We start from the raw sequence: 24,979 nt of genomic DNA on the forward strand, positions 1-24,979 counted from the left end.
ATTTGAATAATGAAAGGTATTTGCATTCTGAACACTAGAAAAGAGAAATATGTGATTTAGTGGAAATAGTGCATAAAAAGTAGCAAAAGTAAACGGAAACATTCAAAGAATTAAGGAGAGAATGAACAGAAGGAAATATTCAACCACAATATTAAAACAAAAATTTGCATTAGAGAAGGGGAAAACAGTTGGTTAAAAATTAGAAATAAGTTAAAATAAGACTAAGTAAATATATGGAGAAAAAGTCAGGATAATCAGAAGCACTTCAAATTTTGTTAAAATAGTTTGTGATTATTTGAGTTTCTACACACACTATTCCTCCCATCCAGCAGTTTTATTACAGTAACATTAGTGTCTACTTCAGTGACAGTTTGCAAGCCAAAAAGGTTAAAACTGAAAACGGCATGGACAATTTTTCTGGATTGGCAAATAGGACAAGAGTTAAAAATTACCTTGCAAATCATGAACGTGTTTCCGTATAGTTCCTCGGTTAGCATTTTCCTCTGCTCTAATATCGCTTTGTCATTGTATGCATATTCCACAATCGCTGATGCCTCTGAATGTCGTAACATTTTTTTCACTTCACCTTTAAAACTTTTAATTACTTCTGCTACTTGCTGCTTGTTTCTAGAAAAACAAAATCCCACATGAAATCTAGACCAACACTATTAATTTGCAAGGGATGCTCTTCTAAAATTTTACACTTTTAGAATGTTTACCATTATTACTCAAAATTAAAAAGTTAACATTGTAAAGAATAATATTTGGCAGAAAAATAATCAAGATTTGGATGAGATCCATAATGGGAAATCAACAGTTATCTTTCTTCATCTGACTGCACTCAAGAATCTGTTAAATGCAGAAATAGTGGATGCGCTAGTTATGATTTCCCAAAATTCCTTCGATTCGGGAACGGTCCCATCAGATTGCAAGTTGGCAAATGTTTCCCTCCTTTCTTGAAAAACGATGAGAGAGAAAAGGAGGAACCACAGGCCAGTTAGCCTAACAGTAATTGGGAAAATACTGGAATCTATTATTAAGGAATTCTTAACAATGCACTTAGAAAAGCACAGTATGATTAGAACAAGTGAAGATGGTTTTGCTAAAGGGAAATCCTGTTTGACAAATTGATTTCAGTTTTCTTTGAGGATATCACACATAGGGTAGATAAAGGGGAATCAGTCGATGTAGTATACCTTGATTTCCAAAAGGCATTCAGTAAGGTGCCACACAAAAAGGTTAATAGGCAAGATGGAATTGGAGGCAATATCAGAGCATGGATAGAGGATTGGTTATTGGACAGGAAGCAATGAATGGGCATAGACAGGGAATTTTCAAGTTGGTAAGCAGTGAATAGTGGAGTACCCATAAGGATCAGTGTCAGGGTCTCAACTATTTACAATCTATATTACTTAGATGAAGAGACAGAATAATACATCTAAGTTTGCTGATGATACAAAGGTAGATGGAAAGATATGCTGTGGGGAGGACACAGTTTGCAGAGATATAGACAGGTTAAGTGAGTGGGCAACAAGATGACAGATGGAGTATAATGTAGGGAGGTGTGAAGTTATCCACTTTGGTCATAAGAATAGAAAAGCACAATTTTTTTTTCAAGTGTGAAACTTGTAAATGTTGATGGTCAAAGAGACTTGGATGTGCTCATACAAGGAACACAGAAAGTTAGCATGCAGGTACAGCAAGCAATTAGAAAGGCAAACAGCATGCTGGCCTCTATTACAAGGGGATTGGAGAACAGAAATAAAAAAATCTTGCTACAACTGTACAGGGTTTTGGTAAGACCACATCTGGAATACGGTGTGCAGTTTTGGTCTCCACATTTAACAAATGATATCCTTGCTTTGGAGGCGGTATAGCGAAGGTTCACTAAATTGGTCCCTGGGATGAGGGGATTGTCCTCTGATGAAAGGCTGAGGAAACAGACTATACTCGCTGGAGTTTAGAAGAATGAGAGGTGAGCTCATTGAAACATACAAGATTCTGAAGGGGCTGGATAGGGTAGAAACAGATTGTTTCCACTGGTCGGGGAATTTAGAACACAGGCACAGTCTCAGTATAAGGGGCCAATCATTTAGGACTAAGATGAGGAGAAATTACTTCACTCAAAGGGTTGTGAATCTTTGGAATTCTCTACACCAGAGGGCTGTGGATGCTCCACGGTTGAATGCATTTAAGGCTGGGATAGATAGATGTTTGGTCTCTCAGGGAAGCAAGGGATACGGCAAGCGGGTGGGAAAGTGGAGTTGAAGCCTAAGGTCAGCCATGATAGTTTTGAATGGCAGAGCTGGCTCGATGGGCCATATGATCTACTCCTGCTCCTATTTGCTGTGTTCTTTGCTAGCCCACATGGTACTTGCAGATTACCTGTAATTGGCCTGTGGCTTCACTTGCCTCTGCACATAATCATATTGAGTGATCTGGCAATCAATGCTGATCCCTCTCCCTTTCTTGATTTCCCACAAAGGAGGCAAGGAATGGCAAGGAAAGCAGTGAACAATGCCAACTTTACCCAGAAACCAAGTGAATGATCTCCAGTAAGGTCAGATTTACAGCATCCAGAAGAACTACTGTTCCTATATTGAACCCTCCCTCTTTGTTTCTTGTGTAAAGTGCCTGGGCTCCACTCAGGAATCTCCCATGCTGACATGATACAAAACCTGGAACTTCACGCTCAAATCACAGGTACAGACTCACATCCTATTATGCCACAATGAAGCATGTTGGACCCTAGCTAAGTGGTCCAGTAAGTTACTGCTTGGGATTTTGGTCCTGACAAGATTTGAGTAACACGAGAAGAACTGGCATCAAGTCTGAGGGACAATTTACCAGTTGGTTTAGTTTGGTACCTACGAACATATGAATGAGAGGTAGGCCACTTGGCCCTTCGAGCCTGCTCCGCCATTCAATAACTTCAAGGCTGAACTGATTACTCCACATTTCCACCTACCCCCGATAACCTTGTTTATCAAGAACCTAACTACCTCTGCCTTAAAAATATTCAAAGACTCTGCTTCCACCACCTTTTGAGGAAGAGAATTCCAAAGACTCACGACCCTCAGAGAAAAAAGATTCTCCTCATCTCTGTCTTAAATGGGTGACCCCTTATTTTTAAACAGCAACCCCTAGTTCTAGATTCTCCCACAAGGGGAAACATCCTTTCCACATCCACCCTGTCAAGACGCCTCAGGATCTTACACGTTTCAATCAAGTCACCTCTTACTCTTCTAAATTCCAGCGGATACAAGCCTAGCCTGTCCAATCTTTCTTCCTACGACAACCCGTCCATTCCAGGTATCAGTCTAGTAAACCTTCTCTGTACTGCCTCCAACACATTTACAACCTTCCTCAAATAAGGAAACCAGTACACAGTACTCCAGATGTGGTCTCACCAATGCCCTGTATAGTTAAAGCATAACCTCCCTACTTTTGTATTCAATTCCCCTCGCGATAAATGATATTCTATTAGCTTTCCTAATTACATGCTATACCTGCATACTAACCTTTTGAGATTTATGCACTAGGACATCCAGATCCCTCTGTAGCTCAGAGCTCTGCAATCTCTCACCATTTAGATAATATGCTTCTTTTTCATTCTTCCTACCAAAGTGTTAATTTCCCACATTATACTCCATTTGCCATGTCTTCGCCAAATCACTTAACCTATCTATATCCCTTTGTAGCCCCCTTATGTCCTCTTCACAAGTTACTTTCCTACCTATCTTTGTGTCATAAGCAAATTTAGCAACCATACCTTCAGCCCCTTCATCCAAGTCATTTATGCAAATTGTAAAATGTTGAGGCCCCAGCACAGAGCCCTGTGGCACACCACTCGTTACATCTTGCCAACCAGAAAATTACCCATTTATGCCTACTGTTTCCTGTTAGCTAGCCAATCTTCTATCCATGCCAATATGTTACCCCCTACACCATGAGCTTTTATTTTCTGATGTGGCACACCTTTGATGTGGCACCTTATCAAATGCCTTCTGGACATCTAAGTACAATATATCCACTGGTTCCCCTTTATCCACAGCACATGTAACTCCCTGAAAGAACTCCAATAAATTGGTTTTCCTTTCACAAAACCATGTCGACTCTGCCTGATTACCTTGAATTTTTCTAAATGCCCTGCTATAACGTCGTTAATAATAGCTTTCAACATGCTATGGACATGGTACATTAAAATCCAAGAAAAGCCAAAACAAAAAAGTTATAGAAACACCATCAAATGTGCAGTTCTGCATTATTGCCTCCAGGACCCCAATTATCTCACAATTCTACTTACCCATACATTAGAAATTTTTTCACAATATGCCTCCCATATTTGGATTTGCTCAAGTCAACCAAATGCCCTGGAATCAAAATACAAGTCAGTATCAAGCAAGGGGAAATATTTTAGGCAACATCTTTCCTCAATGTAATGAAGAGCATACAAAGGTTTAAAATACCTTTCAATTCCTCAAAGGCTTCTTGCCTTTGCTGCTCATCCCCAAACTGAATGTAACACTGGATAACTCGGGCAGAATCATGTGCAAAGGCAATCTGGAAAGATGACAAATTACAATTCAACCGAAAACCAAAAGTTGCAATCTCCTTAACCACATAAATGTCATGTTATAACATCTAGTTTATTGAAGGAGAATTATTATGCATTCAGTGAGATAATTTCAGGGTGACACACAATCTTCAACAACACTTAAAGACTAGAGTCACTAAACTTTCAATAGCATTTTTGTATCAACTTAATAATCCAATAAAGATGTCTGAGAAATCATGTATGCCCGGGTGGGTATCCTCTGACATTGCTCACAGTAAGTTGGATGATAACACTGTTTTGTAGACAGAATACTAACATGGAGCTGCGTTTAATTTACCCAAAAGGCCACAAAGTCCATTTGCTGAATGTAAAAAGACCCAGATCAGAATTTAAATGCTGTCTGATGAGAGATTTGGCAGGCTAAAAGCTTCCAATTCTAAGGCAGGATAATAAAAAGCAGCATAAAGTAATTGCACTTTGTTGATCGTCAACATTCGGCACTTATAAGTGTTGCATGTGAAACGTGATGCAGACTCTCTGAATCTGCAGAACTCCTTAAGCACCATTCATGGATAAGCCTTTAAAAAGGACAAGAACATTGTACAATGTGAAACATTGCATCATTCTGTTGATGAACTGCAGCTGAGAGTCTCTTTTAGGATAGGGTAGGAGAGCCTAGTCAAAAAGAAAAAGGAAGCATTTGTAAGGGCTGGAAGGCTAGGAACAGATGAAGCACTTGAGGAATATAAAGACAGTAGGAAGGAACTTAAGCAAGGAGTTAGGAGGGCTAAAAGGGGCCATGAAAAGTCATTGGCAAACAGGATTAAGGAAAATCCCAAGGCTTTTTATACATATATAAAGAGCAAGAGGGTAACCAGGAAAAGGGTTGGCCGACTCAAGGACAGAGATGGGAATCTATGTGTGGAGCCAGAATAAATAGGCGAGGTGCTAAATGAGTACTTTGCATCAGTATTCACCAAAGAGAAGGACTTGGTGGATGATGAGCCTAGGGAAGGGAGTGCAGATAGTCTCAGTCATCTCATTATCAAAAAGGAGGAGGTGTTGGGTGTCTTGCAAAGCATTAAGGTAGATAAGTCCCCAGGGCCTGATGGGATCTACCCTAGAATACTGAGGGAGGCAAGGGAAGAAATTACCGGGGCCTTGACAGAAATCTTTGCATCCTCATTGGCTACAGGTGAGGTCCCAGAGGACTGGAGAATAGCCAATGTTGTGCCTTTGTTTAAGAAGGGTGGCAAGGATAATGCAGGAAATTATAGGCCGGTGAGCCTTACGTCTGTGGTAGGGAAACTATTAGAGAGGATTATTCGGGACAGGAATTACCCCCATTTAGAAACAAACGAACTTATTAGCGAGAGACAGCATGGTTTTGTGAAGGGGAGGTCGTGTCTTACTAATTTGATTGAGTTTTTTGAGGAAGTGACGAAGATGATTGATGAAGGAAGGACAGTGGATGTTATCTATATGGACTTTAGTAAAGCCTTTGACAAGGTCCCGCATGGCAGACTGGTACAAAAGGTGAAGTCACACGGGATCAGAGGTGAGCTGGCAAGATGGATACAGAACTGGCTCGGTCATAGAAGACAGAGGGTATCAGTGGATGGGTGTTTTTCTGAATGGAGGGATGTGACTAGTGGTGTTCCGCAGGGATCAGTGCTGGGACCTTTGCTGTTTGTAGTATATATAAATGATTTGGAGGAAAATGTAGCTTGTCTGATTAGTAAGTTTGCGGACGACACAAAGGTTGGTGGAGTTGCGGACAGCGATGAGGATTGTCAGAGGATACAGCAGGATATAGATCGGTTGGAGACCTGGGCGGAGAAATGGCAGATGGAGTTTAATCCGGACAAATGTGAGGTAATGCATTTTGGAAGGTCTAATGCAGGTGGGAGGTATACAGTAAATGGCAGAACCCTTAGGAGTATTGACAGGCAGAGAGATCTGGGCGTACAGGTCCACAGGTCACTGAAAGTGGCAACGCAGGTGGATAAGGTAGTTAAGAAGGCATACGGCATGCTTGCCTTCATCGGTCGGGGCATAGAGTATAAAAATTGGCAAGTCATGCTGCAGCTGTACAGAACTTTAGTTAGGCCACACTTAGAATATTGCGTGCAATTCTGGTCGCCACACTACCAGAAGGACGCGGAGGCTTTGGAGAGGGTACAGAGGAGGTTTACCAGGATGTTGCCTGGTCTGGAGGTCATTAGCTATGAGGAGAGGTTGGACAAACTCGGATTGTTTTCACTGGAACGACGGAGGTGGAGGGGCGACATGACAGAGGTTTACAAAGTTACGAGCGGCATGGACAGAGTGGATAGTCAGAAGCTTTTTCCCAGGGTGGAAGAGTCAGTTACTCGGGGACATAGGTTTAAGGTGCGAGGGGCAAAGTTTAGAGGGGATGTGGGAGACAAGTTTTTTTTTTTACACAGAAGGTGGTGAGTGCCTGGAACTTGCTGCCAGGGGAGGTGGTGGAAGCAGATACGATAGCGACGTTTGAGAGACATCTTGACAAATATATGAATAGGAAGGGAATAGAGGGATATGGGCCCCGGAAGTGCAGAAGGTGTTAGTTTCGGCAGGTATCAAGATCGGCGCAGGCTTGGAGGGCCAAATGGCCTGTTCCTGTGCTGTACTGTTCTTTGTTGTTCTTTGATACAAGGTGTAATTACTCTAAATTATTGAAATGAACACTACAGGTCAGGCAATAGATTAGAACACTCAAATGCCAATTAAAAAATTAGAAATATCCCATTAAGTGCGATACAGAAATTTGTATTAAATACTGCGAGATATTTGCAGTGTTGTGCACACATGGGGCTGGATTTTACCAACCCCTCAATGTCGTGGATTGTGGCAGGGAGGCCCGTAAGATGCTTGCAGTAAAGGCCCACCATGAGCCATGATGCCGAGAAGGCCCTGCCGCATATTAATGGCGGCGGCAAGGCCTTGGTGCGGCACCACCCCGTACAGAGTTCCAATGCAAGACACCGGTGGGGAGCGGGGAGCAGGATTGCATATTTCAGGGTGGGGGGGCGGAAACGGGGAAAAGACTTTTGATTGCTGGTGGGGGGGATGTTGGGAAGGGGCCAAGGTTTAGAGTAGTAAAGGTCAGGGGGTGGGAAGGTCAGGATCAGACCAAACAATTTTGGGGGGAATGTCCAATTAATCCATTGAGTCTTCCTTAGGGGGGTGGGGGGTGTGCGAGAGTAGTGAGAATGTTATCAGGTGTTTCACTGACATCTACTGAACTAAAGCATAAGACACAATGAAAGGTTGAAAGCAGAACTAGACAAAAAGCCATACGTTTTTAATGTTTCCATGGACTAGCTTCTGCAATTCTTTCATACGTTCTGCTCTTCTCTCTTTAGTGCAGTCTTTTCTACAAAGCAAATGAAAACATTTTTAAAACAAAGTAAATGAAATTATTTTCCAGTCACTCTTTCAGGATGTACACTTACCAAAAAGTGATTTAGAAGCTGAAAACAATTTTGATTAATATTTTTAAAACTAGACAGGGGCCACTTTGCTATTTTATTTTGTAAACATACTTTTTCTCAATAAATCCAAAAACAGTTGTTCTTGAAGGTGATTCTGCTAGGAATCCAAAACATCACCCACAAGTTGTGGTCAAAACTCCAGTTTATTCATGGCAATTACTGTCAACTATAATTATTTCCCCAAATTGCACAAGTGGATATGCACTTTACACTGAAAAAAGGGCAGGACTGGGTACTAAACACTCCTTGATACAAGGTGTTCAGGAAAAAAAGGAGGGGTGGTAGTATTGATTAAAGAGAATATTACAGAAAGCAAGTGACAGAGAGACAGTGAGCATGACAGCGAGCATATGCGCGCGTCTGCACGTGTCCTGGAGAGGTCAAGGACAGAACTTGGTTAGTACCATGGTCCTATAGTTTTGTTTCCAGGAATATGCGGTTTGCCTTGAAGACTTGCAAAGGATCAGTGTTGCTTTAAGAACCAGCAAGCCTCAGGAGTTATAGGAAAGTGGATTTTCGTTGCCTTAGAAACGGCCATTTGGAGATTGCGATTCAAAGGGTGCATTCTCGTTACCATGGATATAGCTACTGGGAGTAAGTTTCATGCATTTGTTACAATTCAGTTTTGAACTGGCTTTTTAGTTGAAGACAGGGCACAGTTTGCAAATGACTCAAAACTTGGAGGTTTAGTGAACTGTGGATAACAGTGATAGGCTGGTGGAATGTGTGGCCATGTGGCAGATGAAATTTAATGCAGAGATGTGCAAAGTGATTCATTTTAGTAGGAAGAACGAGGAGAGACAGTATAACCAAGGGTACAATTATAAAGGGGGCGCAGGAGCAGACAGACTGAGGTGAAGGTAGAAGGGCAGCTTGAAAAAGGCATACGGGATTCTGGGTTTTATAGAGGCATAGAGTACAAAAGCAAGAAAGTTATGATGAATCTTTTTAAAACACTGGTTTGACCTCAACTAGAGTACAGTGTCCAATTCTGGCACTATACTTTAGGAAGGATGTGAAAGCTTTAGAGTGCAGAAAATATTTACGAGAATGTTTCCAGGGATGAGGGACTTCATTTACATTGATAGATTGGAGTGGCTAGGGCCGATCTCCTTGCAGAAAAAAGTTGAGAGCAGATTTGATAAGAGGTGTTCAAAATCGTGAGGAGTCTAGACAAAGTAGATCGAGACAAACTATTCCCATTGGCAGAAGTGTCGAGAACCAGAGAACACAGATTTAAAGCGATTGGCAAAAGAAGCAAAGCAGTACAAGGAAAAACTTTTACATAATGAATCATAGAAAGTTTAAGGTACAGGAAGAGGCCACTTGGCCCATCATGTCTGTGCCGGCTGAAAAACAATCCACCTATTCTAATCCCACCTTCCAGCATTTGGTCCATAGCCCTGCAGCTTACGGCACTTGAGGTGCATATCCAGACTCCTTTTGAATGAGTTGAGGGTCTCTGCCTCAACTACCCTTTCAGACAGTGAGTACCAGACCATCACCACCCTCTGGGTGGAAAAAGTTTTCCTCAACTCCCCTCTAATTTTTCTACCAATCACTTTAAGTCTATGCCCCCATCACTGACCTCTTTGCTAAGAAGAATAGGTCCTTCACCTCCACTCTATCCAGCCCCCTCAAAGTTTTGTACATTTCAATCAGATCTCCTCTCAGCCTTCTCTGTTCCAAGGAGAACAATGCCAGCTTATCCAAGCTTTCCAGTCCTGGCAACATCCTTTACATCTCCTCTGTACCTCTCTAGTGCAATTACATCCTTTCTGTAATGAGGTGACCAGAAGTGCACACAGTAAGTTGTGACCTAACCAATGAGTTATACAGTTCTAGCATAACCTCCCTGCTCTTGTATTCTATACCTCAGCTGATAAAGGAAAGGATTCCATATGCCTTCTTAACCACCTTATCAACCTCATGGATCTGTGGACATTCACTCCAAGGTCTCTTACTTCCTCTACACTTCAGTATTTTCCTCCTATTAATCGTGTATTCCTTTGCCTTGTTTGACCTCCCCAAATGCATCATCTCACACTTCTCCAAGTTACAATCTGGAATGCATTGCCTGAAAGGGTGATGGAGGCATAGTCAATTGTGGCTTTCAAAAGGGAATTGGATAAGTATCTGAAGGGGGAAAATTGCAGGGATATGGGGAAAGGGTGGGGTAGTGGGAAAAGCTATTATTGCTTTTGTAAAGGACCGGCACTAGCTTGACGGGCCAAATAGCCTATTGAAATCCTGTAGTTCTTGGCATACTGGCAAAAACACGGTGAAAGGCAGGTCAATGGGGGAATACCTGTGCAGAAGAAATTAAATTTCAAATACAGATCAAAGTAATGATTAAATTTGTTAACTTTTATCAATAACAGCTTTTTGTTTTTAAACTCAGTTTTGCAATATATGAGTTGAGGTTTGATGCAATAGTTTAATACACCTATAAATTTTGGTGCAACCACACTATACAGGTTGAGATTTTAGAACAAAACTACATTTATCATGTTTAAATTGTGATCAATCCATTTATATAGAATTTTACAGTACAGAAACAGGTCATTAACTTAACAGGTCTATGCGGGTGATTATGCGCCACACAAGCTGTTACCAAAAAGCGTCGTGAAACTGGACTACTGAGGAAGAGAAAGAAATCCGCAGGGCCAATATTCTCAGGAAAAAAATCATAGCTGGGCTTTGAGCTGATCAAGGCGGTCAGCAGCAACACATACTAAGATGTGTAAAATGCAAGAAATCTATAGACTGAAGAACTGGCTGCAGTTAAAAGAATCAAATTGAAACCAGGTAATTTTGTTGTACAGTAAGAAATCTTGATGGTAAAATAGTTTAAAACAAGTTCAAGCAAGGCATAACACTGGAACTCAAACTTACAGCTTTCTGATAAGACTAGTGCTCAACTTACATTGATAGGACGTAGTCTTCATCCGGGGATGTTAACAGGAATCAGACCATCTACTAGAATCTAATCTCACGATTTAATGTGAGCATTTAACGCTTATCAAGACCTGCGATAGTTACGTTGAACTATGTTAAAAGTACCTTCTTACACTTTCCCAGATCTGCTTTGAGCGGATAATTAAATCATAATTGTTTTTCTTGTCTTGTTGTCTGTTCTGTTTTAGTTCTTTCTTCTGCTTTTTGAAATCATTCCATTTCGGTTTCTTTCCTATTGTGCCTAAAACACAATATTAGTAGCTTCACATCATATCCATCACAAATTAAATGCTTCTATACATTTTACAATACTGTGGGTAGATTGCTGCATGAACACAAATCAAACATAGGCTACTATTACATCACTGGATATCCTAAACAAACAGAGACCTGTTGTATCTATTCCAAAAGAAGGAAAAGCAATGATACCTGGAAGTCTATAACACCTGAGGCAAGAAAATAGGGGGAAAAAAAAATACAATACACATTTAAAAAGCAAGACTTTTTTTAAATTCATTCATGGGACGTGGGCATGGGTGGCTAGGCCAGCAATTATTGCCCATCCCTAACTGTCCACGAGACGGTGGTGGTGAGCTGCCTTCTTGAACCACTGCAGTCCATGTGAGGTAGGTACACCCACTATGCTGTTAGGAAGGGAGTTCCAGGATTTTGACCCAGCGACAGTGAAGGAACGGCGATACAGTTCCAAGTCAGGATGGTGTGTGACTTGGAGGGGAACCTGCAGGCGGAGGTGTTTCCATGCACCTGCTGCCCTTGTCCTTCTAGTTGGCAGAGGTTGCGGGTTTGGAAGGTGCTGTCTCTGGAGCCTTAGTGCGTTGCTGCAGTGCATCTTGCAGATGGTACACGCTGCTGCCACTGTGTGTCGGTGGTGGAGGGAGTGAATGTTTGTGGATGGGGTGCCAATCAAGCGGGCTGCTTTGTCCCAGATGGTGTCAAGCTTCTTGAGTGTTGATGGAGCTGCACCCAACCATGCAAGTGGAGAGTATTCCATCACATTCCTGACTTGCGCCTTGTAGATGGTGGACAGGCTTTGGGGAGTCAGCAGGTGAATTACTCGCTGCAGGATTCCTAGCCTCTGACCTGCTCTTGTAGCCACAGTATTTATATGACTACGCCAGTTCAGTTTCTGGTCAATGGGAACTCCCTAGGATGCTGATAGTGGGGGATTCAGTGATCGTAATGCCATTAAATGTCAAGGGGAGATGGTCAGACTCTCCCTTGTTGGAGATAGTCATTGCCTGGAACTTGTGTGGCACGAATGTCACTTGCCACTTATCAGCCCAAGCCTGGATAATGTCCAGGTCTTGCTGCATTTCTACACTGACTGCTTCAGTATCTGACAAGTCGCGAATGGTGCTGAACATTGTGTGGTGATCAGCGAACATCCCCACTTCTGACCTTATGATTGAAGGAAGGTCATTGATGAAGCAGTTGAAAATAGTTGGGCCTAGGACACTACCCAAAGGAACTCCTGCAATGATGTCCTGGAGCTCAGATGATTGACCTCATCCAACAACCACAACCATCTTCCTTTGCGCTAGGTATGACTCCAACCAGCAGAGAGTTTCCCCCCCACTGATTCCCATTGACTCCAGTTTTGCTAGGGCTCCTTGATGCCATACTCGGTCAAATGCTGCCTTGATGTCAAGGACAGTCACTCTCACCTCATCTCGAGTTCAGCTCTTCTGCCCATATTTGATTCAAGGCTGCAATGAGGTCAGGAGCAGAGTGGCCCTGGCGGAACCCAAACTGAGCATCATTGAGCAGGTTATTGCTAAGCAAGTGCCGCTTGATGGCACTGTTGATGAGACCTTCCATCACTTTACTGATGATTGAGAGTAGGCTGATGGGGCTGTAATTGGCCAGGTGGAACTTGTCCTGCTGTTTGTGGACAGGACACACCTGGGCAATCTTTCACATTTCCGGGTAGATGCCAGTATTGAAGCTGTACTGGAACAGCTTGGCTAGGGGCGCAGCAAGTTCTGGAGCACAGGTCTTCAGTACTATTGCCGGAATATTGCGAGGGCCCATGGCCTTTGCAGTATCCAGTGCCTTCAGTCATTTCTTGATATCACGCAGAATGAATCGAATTGGCTGCAGTCTGGCATCTGTGATGCTGGGGACTTCAGGAGAAGGCCAAGATGGATCAACTCAGCAGTTCTGGCTGAAGATTGTTACAAATGCTTCAGCCTTATCTTTCGCACTGATGTGCTGGGCTCCCCCATCATTGAGGATGGGGATATTTGTGGAGCCACCTCCTCCAGTTAGTTGTTTAATTGTCCACCACCATTCACGGCTCGATGTGACAGGACTGCAGAGCTTAGATCTGATCCATTGGTTATGGGATTGCTAAGCTCTGTCTATCGCATGCTGCTAACACAGTTTGGCATGCAAGTAGTCCTGTGTTGTACCTTCACCAGGTTAACGCCTCATTTTGATATGCCTGGTGCTACTCCTGGCATGCCCTCTGGCACTCTTCATTGAACCAGGGTTGGTATCCTGGCTTGATGGTAATGGTAGAGTGGGAGATATGCCAGGCTATGAGGTTACTGATTGTGGTGGAGTACAATTCTGCTGCTGATGGCTCACAGCGCCTCATGGATGCCCAGTTTTGCATTGCTAGACCTGTTTGAAATCCATCCCATTTAGCATGGTGGTAGTGCCACACAACACGATGGAGGATATCCTCAATGTGAAGGCAGAACTTTGTCTCCACAACGATTGTGTGGTGATCACTCCTACCAATACTGTCATGGACAGATGCATGTGCGGCAGGCAGATTGGTGAGGACGAAGTCAAGTATGTTTTTCCCCTCTTGTTGATTCCCTCACCACCTGCTGCATACCCAGTCTAACAGCTATGTCCTTTAGAACTCAGCCAGCTCGGTCAGTAGTGTTGCTACCAAGCCATTCTTGGTGATGGACACTGAAGTCCCCCACCCAGAGTATATTCTGCACCCTTACCAATCTCAGTGCTTCCTCCAAGTGGTGTTCAACATAGAGGAGTACTGACTCATCGCTGAGGGAGAGGGGAAGGTGGTAGTCAGCAGGAGGTTTTCTTGCCCATGTTTGACCTGATGCCATGAGACTTCATGGGGTCCGGAGTTGATGTTGAGGACTCCCAGGACAACTCCCTCCCTACTGTATACCACTGTGCCTCCACCTCTGTTGGGTCTGTCCTGCTGGTGGGACAGGACATACCCAGGGATGGTGACGGCAGTGTCTGGGACGTTGTCTGTAAGATATGATTCCATGCGTATGACTATGTCAGGCTGTTGCTTGACTAGTCTGTGGGACAGCTCTCCCAACTTTGGCACAAGCCCCCAGATGTTAGTAAGGAGGACTTTGCAAGGTCGACAGGGCTGGGCTTGCCATTGTCATTCCCGGTCCCTAGGTCGATGCCGAGTGGCCCGTCCTGTTTCATTCTTTTTTATTGACTTCGTAGCGGTTAGATACAACTGAGTGGCTTGCTAGGCCTTTTCAGAGGGCATGTAAGAGTCAACCACATTGTTGTGGGTCTGGAGTCACATATAGGCCAGACCAGGTAAGGACAGCAGATTCCCTTCCCTAAAAAAGGACATTAGTAAACCAGATGGGTTTTTACAATAATTGAAAATGGTTTCATGGTCATCATTAGACTAGTTTTAAATTCCACATTTATTAATTGAATTCAAATTCCACCTTCTACTGTGGTGGGCTTCGAACCCATGTCCCCAGAGCAATACCCTGGGTCTCTGGGTTACTAGTCCAGTAACAATACCACTACGCCACCGCCTCCCCCTAAAATGAATGAAGTTAACATTAGACTACAAATAAGATTCTATAGTCATTTGGCAGTACAGAACTTGAGAATTGCTGAAAATAGAGACATGTTGTCGAAGCTTTTCGTCTTGCACTCATCAGAACAATCCGTAATAACAAATGTAAAGGAAAACAACTTATACTGCAATGCGTTGACCAAAGTCAAGCTGCCTGGTTTAAATTTCAAACAAAGCTTGGCAGTTAAGTCAGTCACCGTAAACTGGTGCATTCTCCATGGCAATGCCTCTATTAATCACTTGCCAACCAATCAGCACTCTCTTCTCATGCAGTATAAGTTGTTGTTTTCCCTTACATTGGTTATTCTTGGATTGTCCTGATGAGTGCAAGATGAAAGTTTCGACAACGTCTCTATTTTCAGCAATTCCCAAATAAGATTCTTTAAAGCATAAAACACGGCTAATAATTAGTTCACAAACCAACGAGTATCTGTTACCAACAGTAAAATAAGGTACACAAGAGCAGTGTAATTTTCCTTGTTCTCCATTTTCAATTCTCTCTACACGAGGGAAAAACATTGAATCTTGCAGGAAGAAAACCAAGACATTATCACAAGGAGAACTACACCATTGTTCAGCAGTATAATAAGCACAGCACAAAAATAAGGCACAACGGTAATCTCTCCTTATATAGCAAGGTAATTTTTTTCAAGCAATGATCACAAAACATAAAGCAAGACTGACAAATAGCACAGTGCTTTCTCACAAAGTCAGTTAAATATGTGGACAGGTTGAAAACAACTTGCTGCCAATAACTGGTTAGGTTTTTCACATCCAAGAGTCTGTTTACTCATTTGAGCATTCCTTCTATTTACGATGGACATAAAATTTGAAATGTTAATCCAAATCATTTGAAGAAAATATGTATAATTTAAAAGGGATATATTTTGGTATTTTCATATTATATACAAATATGCCAATGCTTGAAATTAGCAAAAATCCAGCCAATAATTTCCATCAATGTTTTTTGCTACAAATTTTCAGATGGATTTCTAAAATTTCATTCAAAAGGTTAGCAGTTATTTTTATTCTGAATAGGAGAGCTCAACAGTCTGCTTAATGAAATAAAACACAAATAGGAGAAGCCAACCAAAAGGTATACAAATCAGCTACATACCCTCTTCATCTCCAGCAAACTGCTTCCTCTTATTTCCAGTCTGTTGCCTTCCTTTAAACTTTGTTACATTTGCTTTTCCAGTAGCATTTGTCAACTTTTTGAGACTAATCTTTTCTGTCCCCTTCTCATACTTTTGAGATCTGAACTTTGCTTTGCCTTTCCCACCTTCACCTTTGAATTTTTTGCAAGTGTCATAACCTACATAAAAGAACAAAAGAAAGTTCGCAGACAGACGACTGCACTTTCTATTACAATGTAATGCACTACCCACTTTGAAAAATAACGCACAAAAGACTGGTTATTAATTTCTACAGTTTATCTGGAGCAGTTTAAAGTACAGTAACATCTGTGGCTTATTTGCCGCTGCCACTTAGGAAATACCTGGTAAGCAGGATGACAACAGCTCATGGAATAGGAGAATCAGTGTCCAGTTGGATAAAAAAAAATGGGCTTAAGGACAGAAAACAGTGGTAGTAAATGTTTTTTCCCCCAAACTGGAGGATGATAGACAGTGGTGTTCTCCAAGGGTCAGTGTTTGGACCATTGCTTTTTTTGCTGTATATAACTTATTTGGATCTTGGAATAGAGAGTAGAATCTCAGAATTTGCCAATGACACCAAATTTAAAAGCGTAGTAAACTGTGAGGATGATATGAAACAGCTGCAACAGGACATAGATAAGCTAGCAGAATGGGTAGACAGGTGGCAGATGGAACTTAATATTGACAAGTGTGAGGTGATGCATTATGGCAAAAGGAATAGAGAAAGGCAATATAGAATTAATGGCACAGTTCTAAAGAGCGTGCAGGAACAGAGGGATCTGGGTGTGCATTGCATCTATTTTTGAAGGTGGCAGGATATGATGAGAGAGTGCCGACTAAAACATATGGGACCTTGGGCTTCATAAGTAGCGGCATTGAGTACAAAGGCAGGGAGGTTATGCTGAACCTTTATAAAGCTCTGCTTAGGCCCCAACTCGAGTGCTGCATCTACCTCTGGTCACCACACTTTAGGAAAGATGTGAAGGTGCAGAGGAGATTTACCAGAATGGTTCCCAGGACAGCAGATTTTAGTAACACGATTCAGTTGGAAAAGGTGGGGCTGTTCTTCCTGGAGCAAAAGAGATTGAGGGAAAATTTAACAGAGGTGTACAAGATTACAACAGGCTTGGATAAGGTAGACAAGGAAGAACTATTCCCACTAGCTAATGGTACAAGGACTAGGGGATACAGATTGAAGACGTTAAGCAAGAGATGCAGGGGGAATATGAGGAAAAACTTTTTCTTTTAAAAACAGTGAGTGTTAATGACCTGGAACTCGCTACCCTCAAGGATAGTGGAAGTGGGGACAATGACTTCAAGAGGAAATTGCATGGCCAAGGAAGGAAATAAACTTGCAGAGACACAGGGATGAAGCGGGGGAGTGGGACTACCTGGATAGCTCCATGGAGAGCCAGCATGGACTCAATAGGCCGAATGGCCTCCTTCTGTTCCGTAAATGACTAACTTTAAGACAGCAAACCAGGAAGGTGAAACCACTGAATCCCTTCAGTTTTCAGATAGCGAAATAAGTGATGATTGGATTATGATGGAAGCTAAAATGTTAACAAACTTCAATCTTTTTTAAAAGGATTCTTTTTAACATAATGAAGAAAACAGATGGTCCACATCTATAAAATTAGCTTTTCAGGGCCGGTGAGGGTATTTAGCAGTAATTATGAAGTTCGTACTCCTCAATCAACAGCATGTAACTTTTTCAAGGGTTTTTACAGAGAGACCAACAGCTTAGAAGTGAAAGTTTTTGTCAATTCACTGACTGCTTAGGGATTACACTCTAGGAGGACCCTCAACAGCACACCCTCTGCAGGAGCGTAGAATCACTAACAGCAACTTCTGGATTTCTGCATTATTGTGTGCATACGCGGACTCCCAAAGCTGCTGTTAGTTTCAATGGAGTAAAGACAGGGAATGCTGATAGTTTCACTGTCATTACCACCACAAAACCGGGTCTATAAACCTTATTTTAGACATTTGAAATTTCAGTTGTTGAAGGAAGATAATTTTGAGTGATTGGATTAGTTGAGTCTCAGGTTTGATAGATTTGCATGAGTATGCACATATATATATAAAATATACCGAGCTGGGATAGTTACAAAGCTGCAAATCAAAAAATGCGACAGCATAACGTGATGGACAAAAAAATGCATCTAGATAATTTTAATGTACTAGCTCATTCCCTCATAGCTTTGCTGAGTGTGTCAGAGGACACGCACTGAAAAGGGAAGTGGATCTTTTGAAGCACTGTTTTATTAGTCAAAGCAATGCAAATTGTGGGAGCAAATGTTTTGATTTGTAAAAGTTGAGGAATGGTGGGGGAGTAATGAAGTGGTTTGGCAATGTGAGTTGTGGGGCATTGAGATTTGGTTAAGAAAAGTGAGGATTTTAGGGTGCGAGTTATCACATTGAAGGGAAAGGAAATGGTAGTGAATTTTTGAGGGGTGCAGGAATTAGGAATTTGGCACATTTTGAGTGGCACATTTAGAATTCAGTTCTGTGCTTGAAGATGATAGTTGCAAACACGAGCTGAAAAAGGGGACTACAGTTTTGAAATAAAAGACCATGCCAACCATGGTTTGTTTATACATGACCAAGAGAGCCACTGTTCCTGCCAGTAAACTTTTCCAAGATAAACAGCTTTGCTTTAATCACACTCAATCCAATCATCCTCATGAACATAAGGAAAGCTTCATATTGCTATGCAGAGTACTCATTTTCAAGACCAGTGCATAAACTGACCATTTAGTATATGAAAATAGCAAGAGGATGTGGGAGAAAACTCGAGTTTCATTGCTGGTTTAAAACTAGTCAAAGCTTGTTACATATATTATGTTCCAATGATATGAAGGTCTTACCTGATGAAATTTTTTTAGACTCTTTAACCGTTTTAAATTTGCCTTTTCCAGGTGGTGCACTTCTACCTTTCCCGGAAAACTTTTTACCTTCAACCACCATGATCACACCCCACCTCAAGAAATCTGGAAGGACAGATGGAACAGTTACAACACTGGGTCTATGCTTCATCAGATCAAATGGAACAGTGTAATGCTTTACAATGCTACAGATCATCATTTTTTTTTGAAAAAGCATGGAATCTGATCAGAGGCAAAAATACATATAAAGACCTCAATAAGACTCATTACCTCACTTTTATTCCAACAGTCCACAACTATTTCTAAATTTGTACTGCCTCAGAGTTCAGTCTTTGCTAATAGAATGTATTCATCATTTGATCAGATTTGCAGATTGCATCGTCATGATGTTTGAAAGGAAGAAACACAATCAGGAAAGCTAAGGGCAACTCTGGCCCTCTAGCCAGGAACCTAAGCTTCCTTGGTCTTAATTTCTTTGAAAACTCAAGTACTGGAGTTTTTATACACTTAATCAAAAGACTATTAAAGAAACAAACAAAGCATTGCATGGAAAAAAAAATTACTTATTTGAATTAACGTATTTGAGTTATCAAATTACCCAAATATAAAACAAATGAACAGTAAAAATATGCACCTCAAAAAGAAAATCTGGTAGGTATGCAGTAACAGCTTACATACTGTACATGCTATAAGATGAATATGGCAGAGAAATGAGGAGAGGACAAAAGTTCATAAATATTTACTTTTATTTTATTTATTTAGAGATACAGCACTGAAACACTCCCTTCGGCCCACCAAGTCTGTGCTGGCCGACAACCACCCATTTACACTAATCCTACATTAACCCCATATTCCCTACCACATCCCCACCATTCTCCTACCACCTACCTACACTAGGGGCAATTTACAATAGCCAATTTACCTATCAACCTGCAAGTCTTTGGCTGTGGGAGGAAACTGGAGCACCCGGCGGAAACCCACGCGGTCACAGGGAGAACTTGCAAACTCCACACAGGCAGTACCCAGAACTGAACCCGGGTCGCTGGAGCTGTGAGGCTGCAGTGCTAACCACTTGCTTCGGTCTTGATTTTCTAGTTTTATTTCCTCGAATTCTGTCAAAGAAATATGCTTGCTTAATAAGCATGCTTTTGAGTAAAGGATGAACAACCATTGTAACCAAAAAATGTTCACATTTAATCAACAAAACAATTTTGAAAGTGTGCATCATTAACTGCATCCTTAGTGTCTCCTCCTCCGTGAGACTCCTGCAAAAGAAACAAGCAACGGAGGGAACACTTCACATCAATGCTGCCCATCAGTACAGAAAGATGAAGTGCAATCATCTCAAAACAGAAACGGTAGCAATATGGATCACAACAGATTACCAACGTCAATATTTTCAGGAAATTTTAACCTTAATTTTAGAATCTTCTTTGGACTGGATGGGGAAATCATTAGATTTATTCCTGAAACCAGAAAGCTTAACTATAAAAGAGTCAATAGTGGACATTGGCAATGCTGTTATAGTATATACTAGCAACCCCGGGCAAGTCACATATATGGTTACAATTCCATACACACATTAAACTTTATGACTAGACTATTCAGATGATGGACCATGATCCATAACCAGACCCTAAGATCTAGTTCTAGATTTTTTATTTGTTCTCAGGCTGTGAGCAGAGATGAATACTACATTTGCTGCCTATCCCTAATTGTCTCAAATGGTGGAAGGCCACCTTCTTGAAACTGTTTAAACTGAGTGGCTTGCTAGGTCACTTCAGAGGGTATTAAGAGTTAACCACATTGTGTAACTGAAGTCACATTAGGCTTGGTTAGGGCACAGGTGGCGAAGGACGATGTGGGGGATAACAACAATCCAGCAACACACAAATGAATAGATTTATTGAATTAGGCTTCACAGCTTGCTATGGTATGATTTGAACTCAGTCTCTTTGCTGTTAGAACAGTATCATAATCATTCCATTGCTGTAGGAACACACTACCACTCATGTAGATCATGGTTGATTTATATTTTAGCGCCATTTACCTGCCTTGGTTCCACAACCTTTAATACCCTTGCCTAACTAAAATTTATCAATCTCGGTTTTGAAATTGTCAATTGACTTAACTTTTTGGGGAAAGAGTGTTCCAGATTTCCATGGCCCTGCCACACTACATACCCACATACTACCCTACTGTAAATCCAATTATACAGATTGAACAAAAAAAACCATAGATGAGAAAAACAAACAGAAAATTGTGTTCAAGAGAAAGGCAAGCCTGCAGGTGAAATAAATCCACCACATCCATGCTCTTTGTTTACTTTTAAAATGCATACCTATTCCTGTGCTAGTGTCTTTCACCTTTAGTATAGATGCTTACTGGTGTCAGTGGGCCTATGCAATGTGTTCCACACACTGTGGGACCAAGCATCATTCCACCTTTACCTCCAAGCCCCAGGAAGCTAAGAGTATGGGCAGCCTGCTCTTCCTTTAAATGGTGAACAACAGGGCGGCACAGTGGCGCAGTGGTTAGCACCGCAGCCTCACAGCTCCAGCGACCTGGGTTCAATTCTGGGTACTGCCTGTGTGGAGTTTGCAAGTTCTCCCTGTGTCTGCGTGGGTTTCCTCCGGGTGCTCCGGTTTCCTCCCACAGCCAAAAGACTTGCAGTTGATAGGTAAATTGGCCATTAGCAATTGTCCCTAGTATAGGTAGGTGGTAGGGAAATATAGGGACAGGTGGGGATGTGGTAGGAATATGGAATTAGTGCAGGATTAGTATAAATGGGTGGTTGATGGTCGGCACAGACTCGGTGGGCCGAAGGGCCTGTTTCAGTGCTGTATCTCTAAATAAATAAATAAATAAAAATCCATCTCCCATTCAACTAGATGAACCCCTGCCCCCCCCCCCCCTCAGCCCCCAATTTTCCCAGGTAAATAAAGACATAGACATAGTCCCAGAAAACCCCACCCCAGGTAACCAATGTTCTAATTTATAAAAGTTAATGTTAACATGGCTAAGAAGTATTATACCACAAAGCTTTTACATTCATACACAGCGAGAAATAATGGGTTAAATTTAACCAGTCCTTTGGGTATGGGCTGAGATGTGGGAAGGCTAGCAAAATGGCACAGGTAGGCATTGAATGGCATGCCTGACATCTTCCCACTGCGGTGCCATTTTGCCAGCTGGCAGACAGCCCGCCTGCCTGCAGCCCAATTGAGCAGCCAATTGTGTCTCTTCCCGCCTCCGCTGGCATTTTACCAGCAGTTGGGGACCTGCCAGGTAAATCGCGGCCTCACAGCAGGCTCCGGGGAGGTGGGGGGGGGTGGGGAGAGGGGAAGAAAGAGCGGGGAAGAGAGACACCTTTTTGGCTGACAAAGGCACCACCTGGCAGCAATGGCTGCCCCCCACACCACTACCTAACTTTGAACACACACAGCCATCAATGCGGTCCCATCATCCAGGTTCAGCACTAGCAGTGGCAACCTCTAGCATTAGTGCTGCTGAGTCTCTGATTTAGAACGGCAGCCTTCCTCAATATGGATGGTGGCTCCAGCAGTCACTTAATTGGCTGCCGCCAGCAAAATGTGGCCCCAGGTCCCACCAAAACAGGGTTGTCCCCTTATTTCCGGCCCTAGCGACAGGACCCCTGCCGCCTCCGCGAAATCCAGCCCAATATGTCAATAAACAGGCAGCAGTTCAATCAGTCCCCTCCCCCCAGGTAATCCAGTCTGAGAGCCTCTGATCTGCAGCTATCTACTAATGACCGAAATGCATAGAACCATACAGCCCTGCCCCCTTACAGCAGCCACAGAGACAGCAGCAACAGAGACACCCCGCCAGCACAGCCTCAGTAGCTGCCTGGGCTCCTCCGCTCCCCACTGCAGCCTGACACAGCCACAGTCCAGGTCCACCAGGGGAGAGCTCAGGCGCCCATCCAATCCTTAAAGAGAGAGGTAAGTTTTCTTAGGATTTCTGCCAAATTTAGAGCAGAGCAAGAGGTAGCCTCAGTGAAAATCAGCCCCATTAAGAGTTACGGGATTAAATATCGGCACAGGAATAGGTCATTTAGCCCCTCGAGCCTTTTCTGCAGTCAATGAGATCATGACTGACCTGCGACCTAACTCCACATATCCATCTTTGCCCCATGACCCTGAATACCTTTGGACAATAAAAATAAAATGTAAAAATTAACTTATCTAGCATTAATTACTACTTGCATAGAGTTCCAAACTTCTACCACCCTTGGTGAGAAGTGTTTCTTAACTTCACTCCTGAAAGGTCTGGCTCTAGTTTTTAGACTACACCCCCTAGTCCGAGACTCCCGTCAGTAGAAATAGTTTTGCTCTATCTAACCTATCTGTTCCTCTTAATACGTTGAAAACTTTGATCAAATTTAACGATCTATGTGTCTGTCCAAGTCTCCTTGGACCTCCACTGCTTTCAGCTTTTCACCATTTAGAAATTATCCAGAATCACACAATTGTTACAGTGCAGGAGGAGGACACTCAGCCCATCATGTCCACATTGGCTCCCTGAAAGAGCAATTCACTCAATTCCATTCCCCTGCCTTCTCCCTGTAACCCTACACATTCTTCCTATTCATATAACACTCTAGTTCCCTTCTGAATGCTTCAATTGAACCTGCCTCCACTACATTCTCAGGCAGCGCATTCCAGACCTTAACCACTCACTGCGCAAAAAAGTTTTTCCTCATGGCCCCTTTGCTTCTTTTACTAAATACTTTAAATCTATGCCATCTGATTCTCAATCCTTTCATGAGTGGGAACAGTTTCTCTCTATCTACTCTCTCCAAACACCTCATGACTTTGAATACCTCTTATCAAATCACCTCTCAGCCTTCTCTTCTCCAAGGAAAAGAGTCCTAACTTCTCCAATCTATCTTCATAACTGAAATTCCTCATCCCTGGAACCATTCTCATGAATCTTTTCTGCACTCTCTCCAATGCCCTCACGTCTTTCCTGAAGTGCAGCGCCAAGAATTGGACACAACACTCCAGCTGAAGCAAAACTAGCGTCTTATACAAGTTCAACATAACTCCTTTGCTCTTGCACTCTATGCCCCTATTAATAAAGCCCAGGGTACTCTATGTTTTATTAACCGATCTCTCAACCTGTCCTGCCACCTTCAATGATTTATGTACATATACATCCCGGTCCCTCTGCTCCTGCACTCCCTTTAGAATTGTACCCTTTATTTTACATTGTCACTCCATGTTCTATCTTCGTTAATTCCAATATGAATGACCTCCCATTCTCCTACATTGAAATGCATAATTTTAGATTGAGGGCAAGATCCCAGGCCTAACACGGAAAGAGCCTTGGCCCAGACCGAGCCGCCATCTTACATAGGCACTCACCCGCAGCGGACAATCACCGACCTGCGCCTGCTCCACTCCACGTGCAGCACCGGCTCAACCTGCGGCTGACGTAATCGGTTTGACCTGCGGCTGACGTCATCAGGGTGGTTTTCTCTCCCTCTCTCTCTGATTGGTCAATACGCTCGAGCGTATTTCCTAAAATGACATTAATTTTAAAATTACACTCTCGTATTTGATATGAAATGTTAAAAGAAAGTCGTTAAAATTAAATTCACTAAAAAATCAATCTTAGCCGTACCGATTACCGCTTACAGGGCGAGTTGTACCGGTGGCTCCAGGAAATACTGGTTTGTACAACGGATTTAATGTCCGGGTAATGCTGCGCCTCTGTTACAGAGTACCAAGGCTTGTGTCGGACTCTGTTGCTTGTTTTTTTTTATTATATGGTAAAACAGTCCGATCAAGTCTCAATCACTTTGCTTTAAACATTGCTATTTTGATGTATCTCACAGTAAAAGTAAAACTAACAATTTGTTCAAATAGGTTTGGAATCTGTTTCTTGTTGATCATAAATCGAACTCAATATTTTCGCGATGTTGATAAACTCACTGGTTAGATATTGATTCTAAAGTTTCCTTAATATTGGTGTTGAGCTTTCCTGTGTTCTTAACAAAATATATACAGCAGTAAATTGCATAGAACCAGAGCAGGGAAGCT

The 24,979-nt window shown here is 42.3% G+C and overlaps 1 protein-coding gene across 1 annotated transcript in view; it reads right to left on the reverse strand.

The window, feature by feature from the left end:
- The window catches only part of pum3 (pumilio RNA-binding family member 3), a 41,917-nt gene extending 17,314 nt beyond the window's left edge, over nt 1-24,603 (reverse strand). The window contains exons 1-9 of the mRNA XM_068030211.1: nt 24,561-24,603; nt 24,302-24,457; nt 18,897-19,019; nt 15,987-16,184; nt 11,137-11,272; nt 7,880-7,955; nt 4,470-4,563; nt 4,307-4,373; nt 453-627 (exon numbers count right to left, since the gene is read on the reverse strand). Coding sequence (XP_067886312.1) covers nt 453-627; nt 4,307-4,373; nt 4,470-4,563; nt 7,880-7,955; nt 11,137-11,272; nt 15,987-16,184; nt 18,897-18,996 — 846 coding nt within the window. The 5' untranslated portion in view covers nt 18,997-19,019; nt 24,302-24,457; nt 24,561-24,603. The remainder of the gene's footprint in view (nt 1-452; nt 628-4,306; nt 4,374-4,469; nt 4,564-7,879; nt 7,956-11,136; nt 11,273-15,986; nt 16,185-18,896; nt 19,020-24,301; nt 24,458-24,560) is intronic.
- Nucleotides 24,604-24,979: the final 376 nt, after the last annotated feature.

Source organism: Heterodontus francisci, chromosome 4 (genome assembly GCF_036365525.1).
Source record: "Heterodontus francisci isolate sHetFra1 chromosome 4, sHetFra1.hap1, whole genome shotgun sequence".
Lineage (NCBI taxonomy): Eukaryota > Metazoa > Chordata > Chondrichthyes > Heterodontiformes > Heterodontidae > Heterodontus > Heterodontus francisci.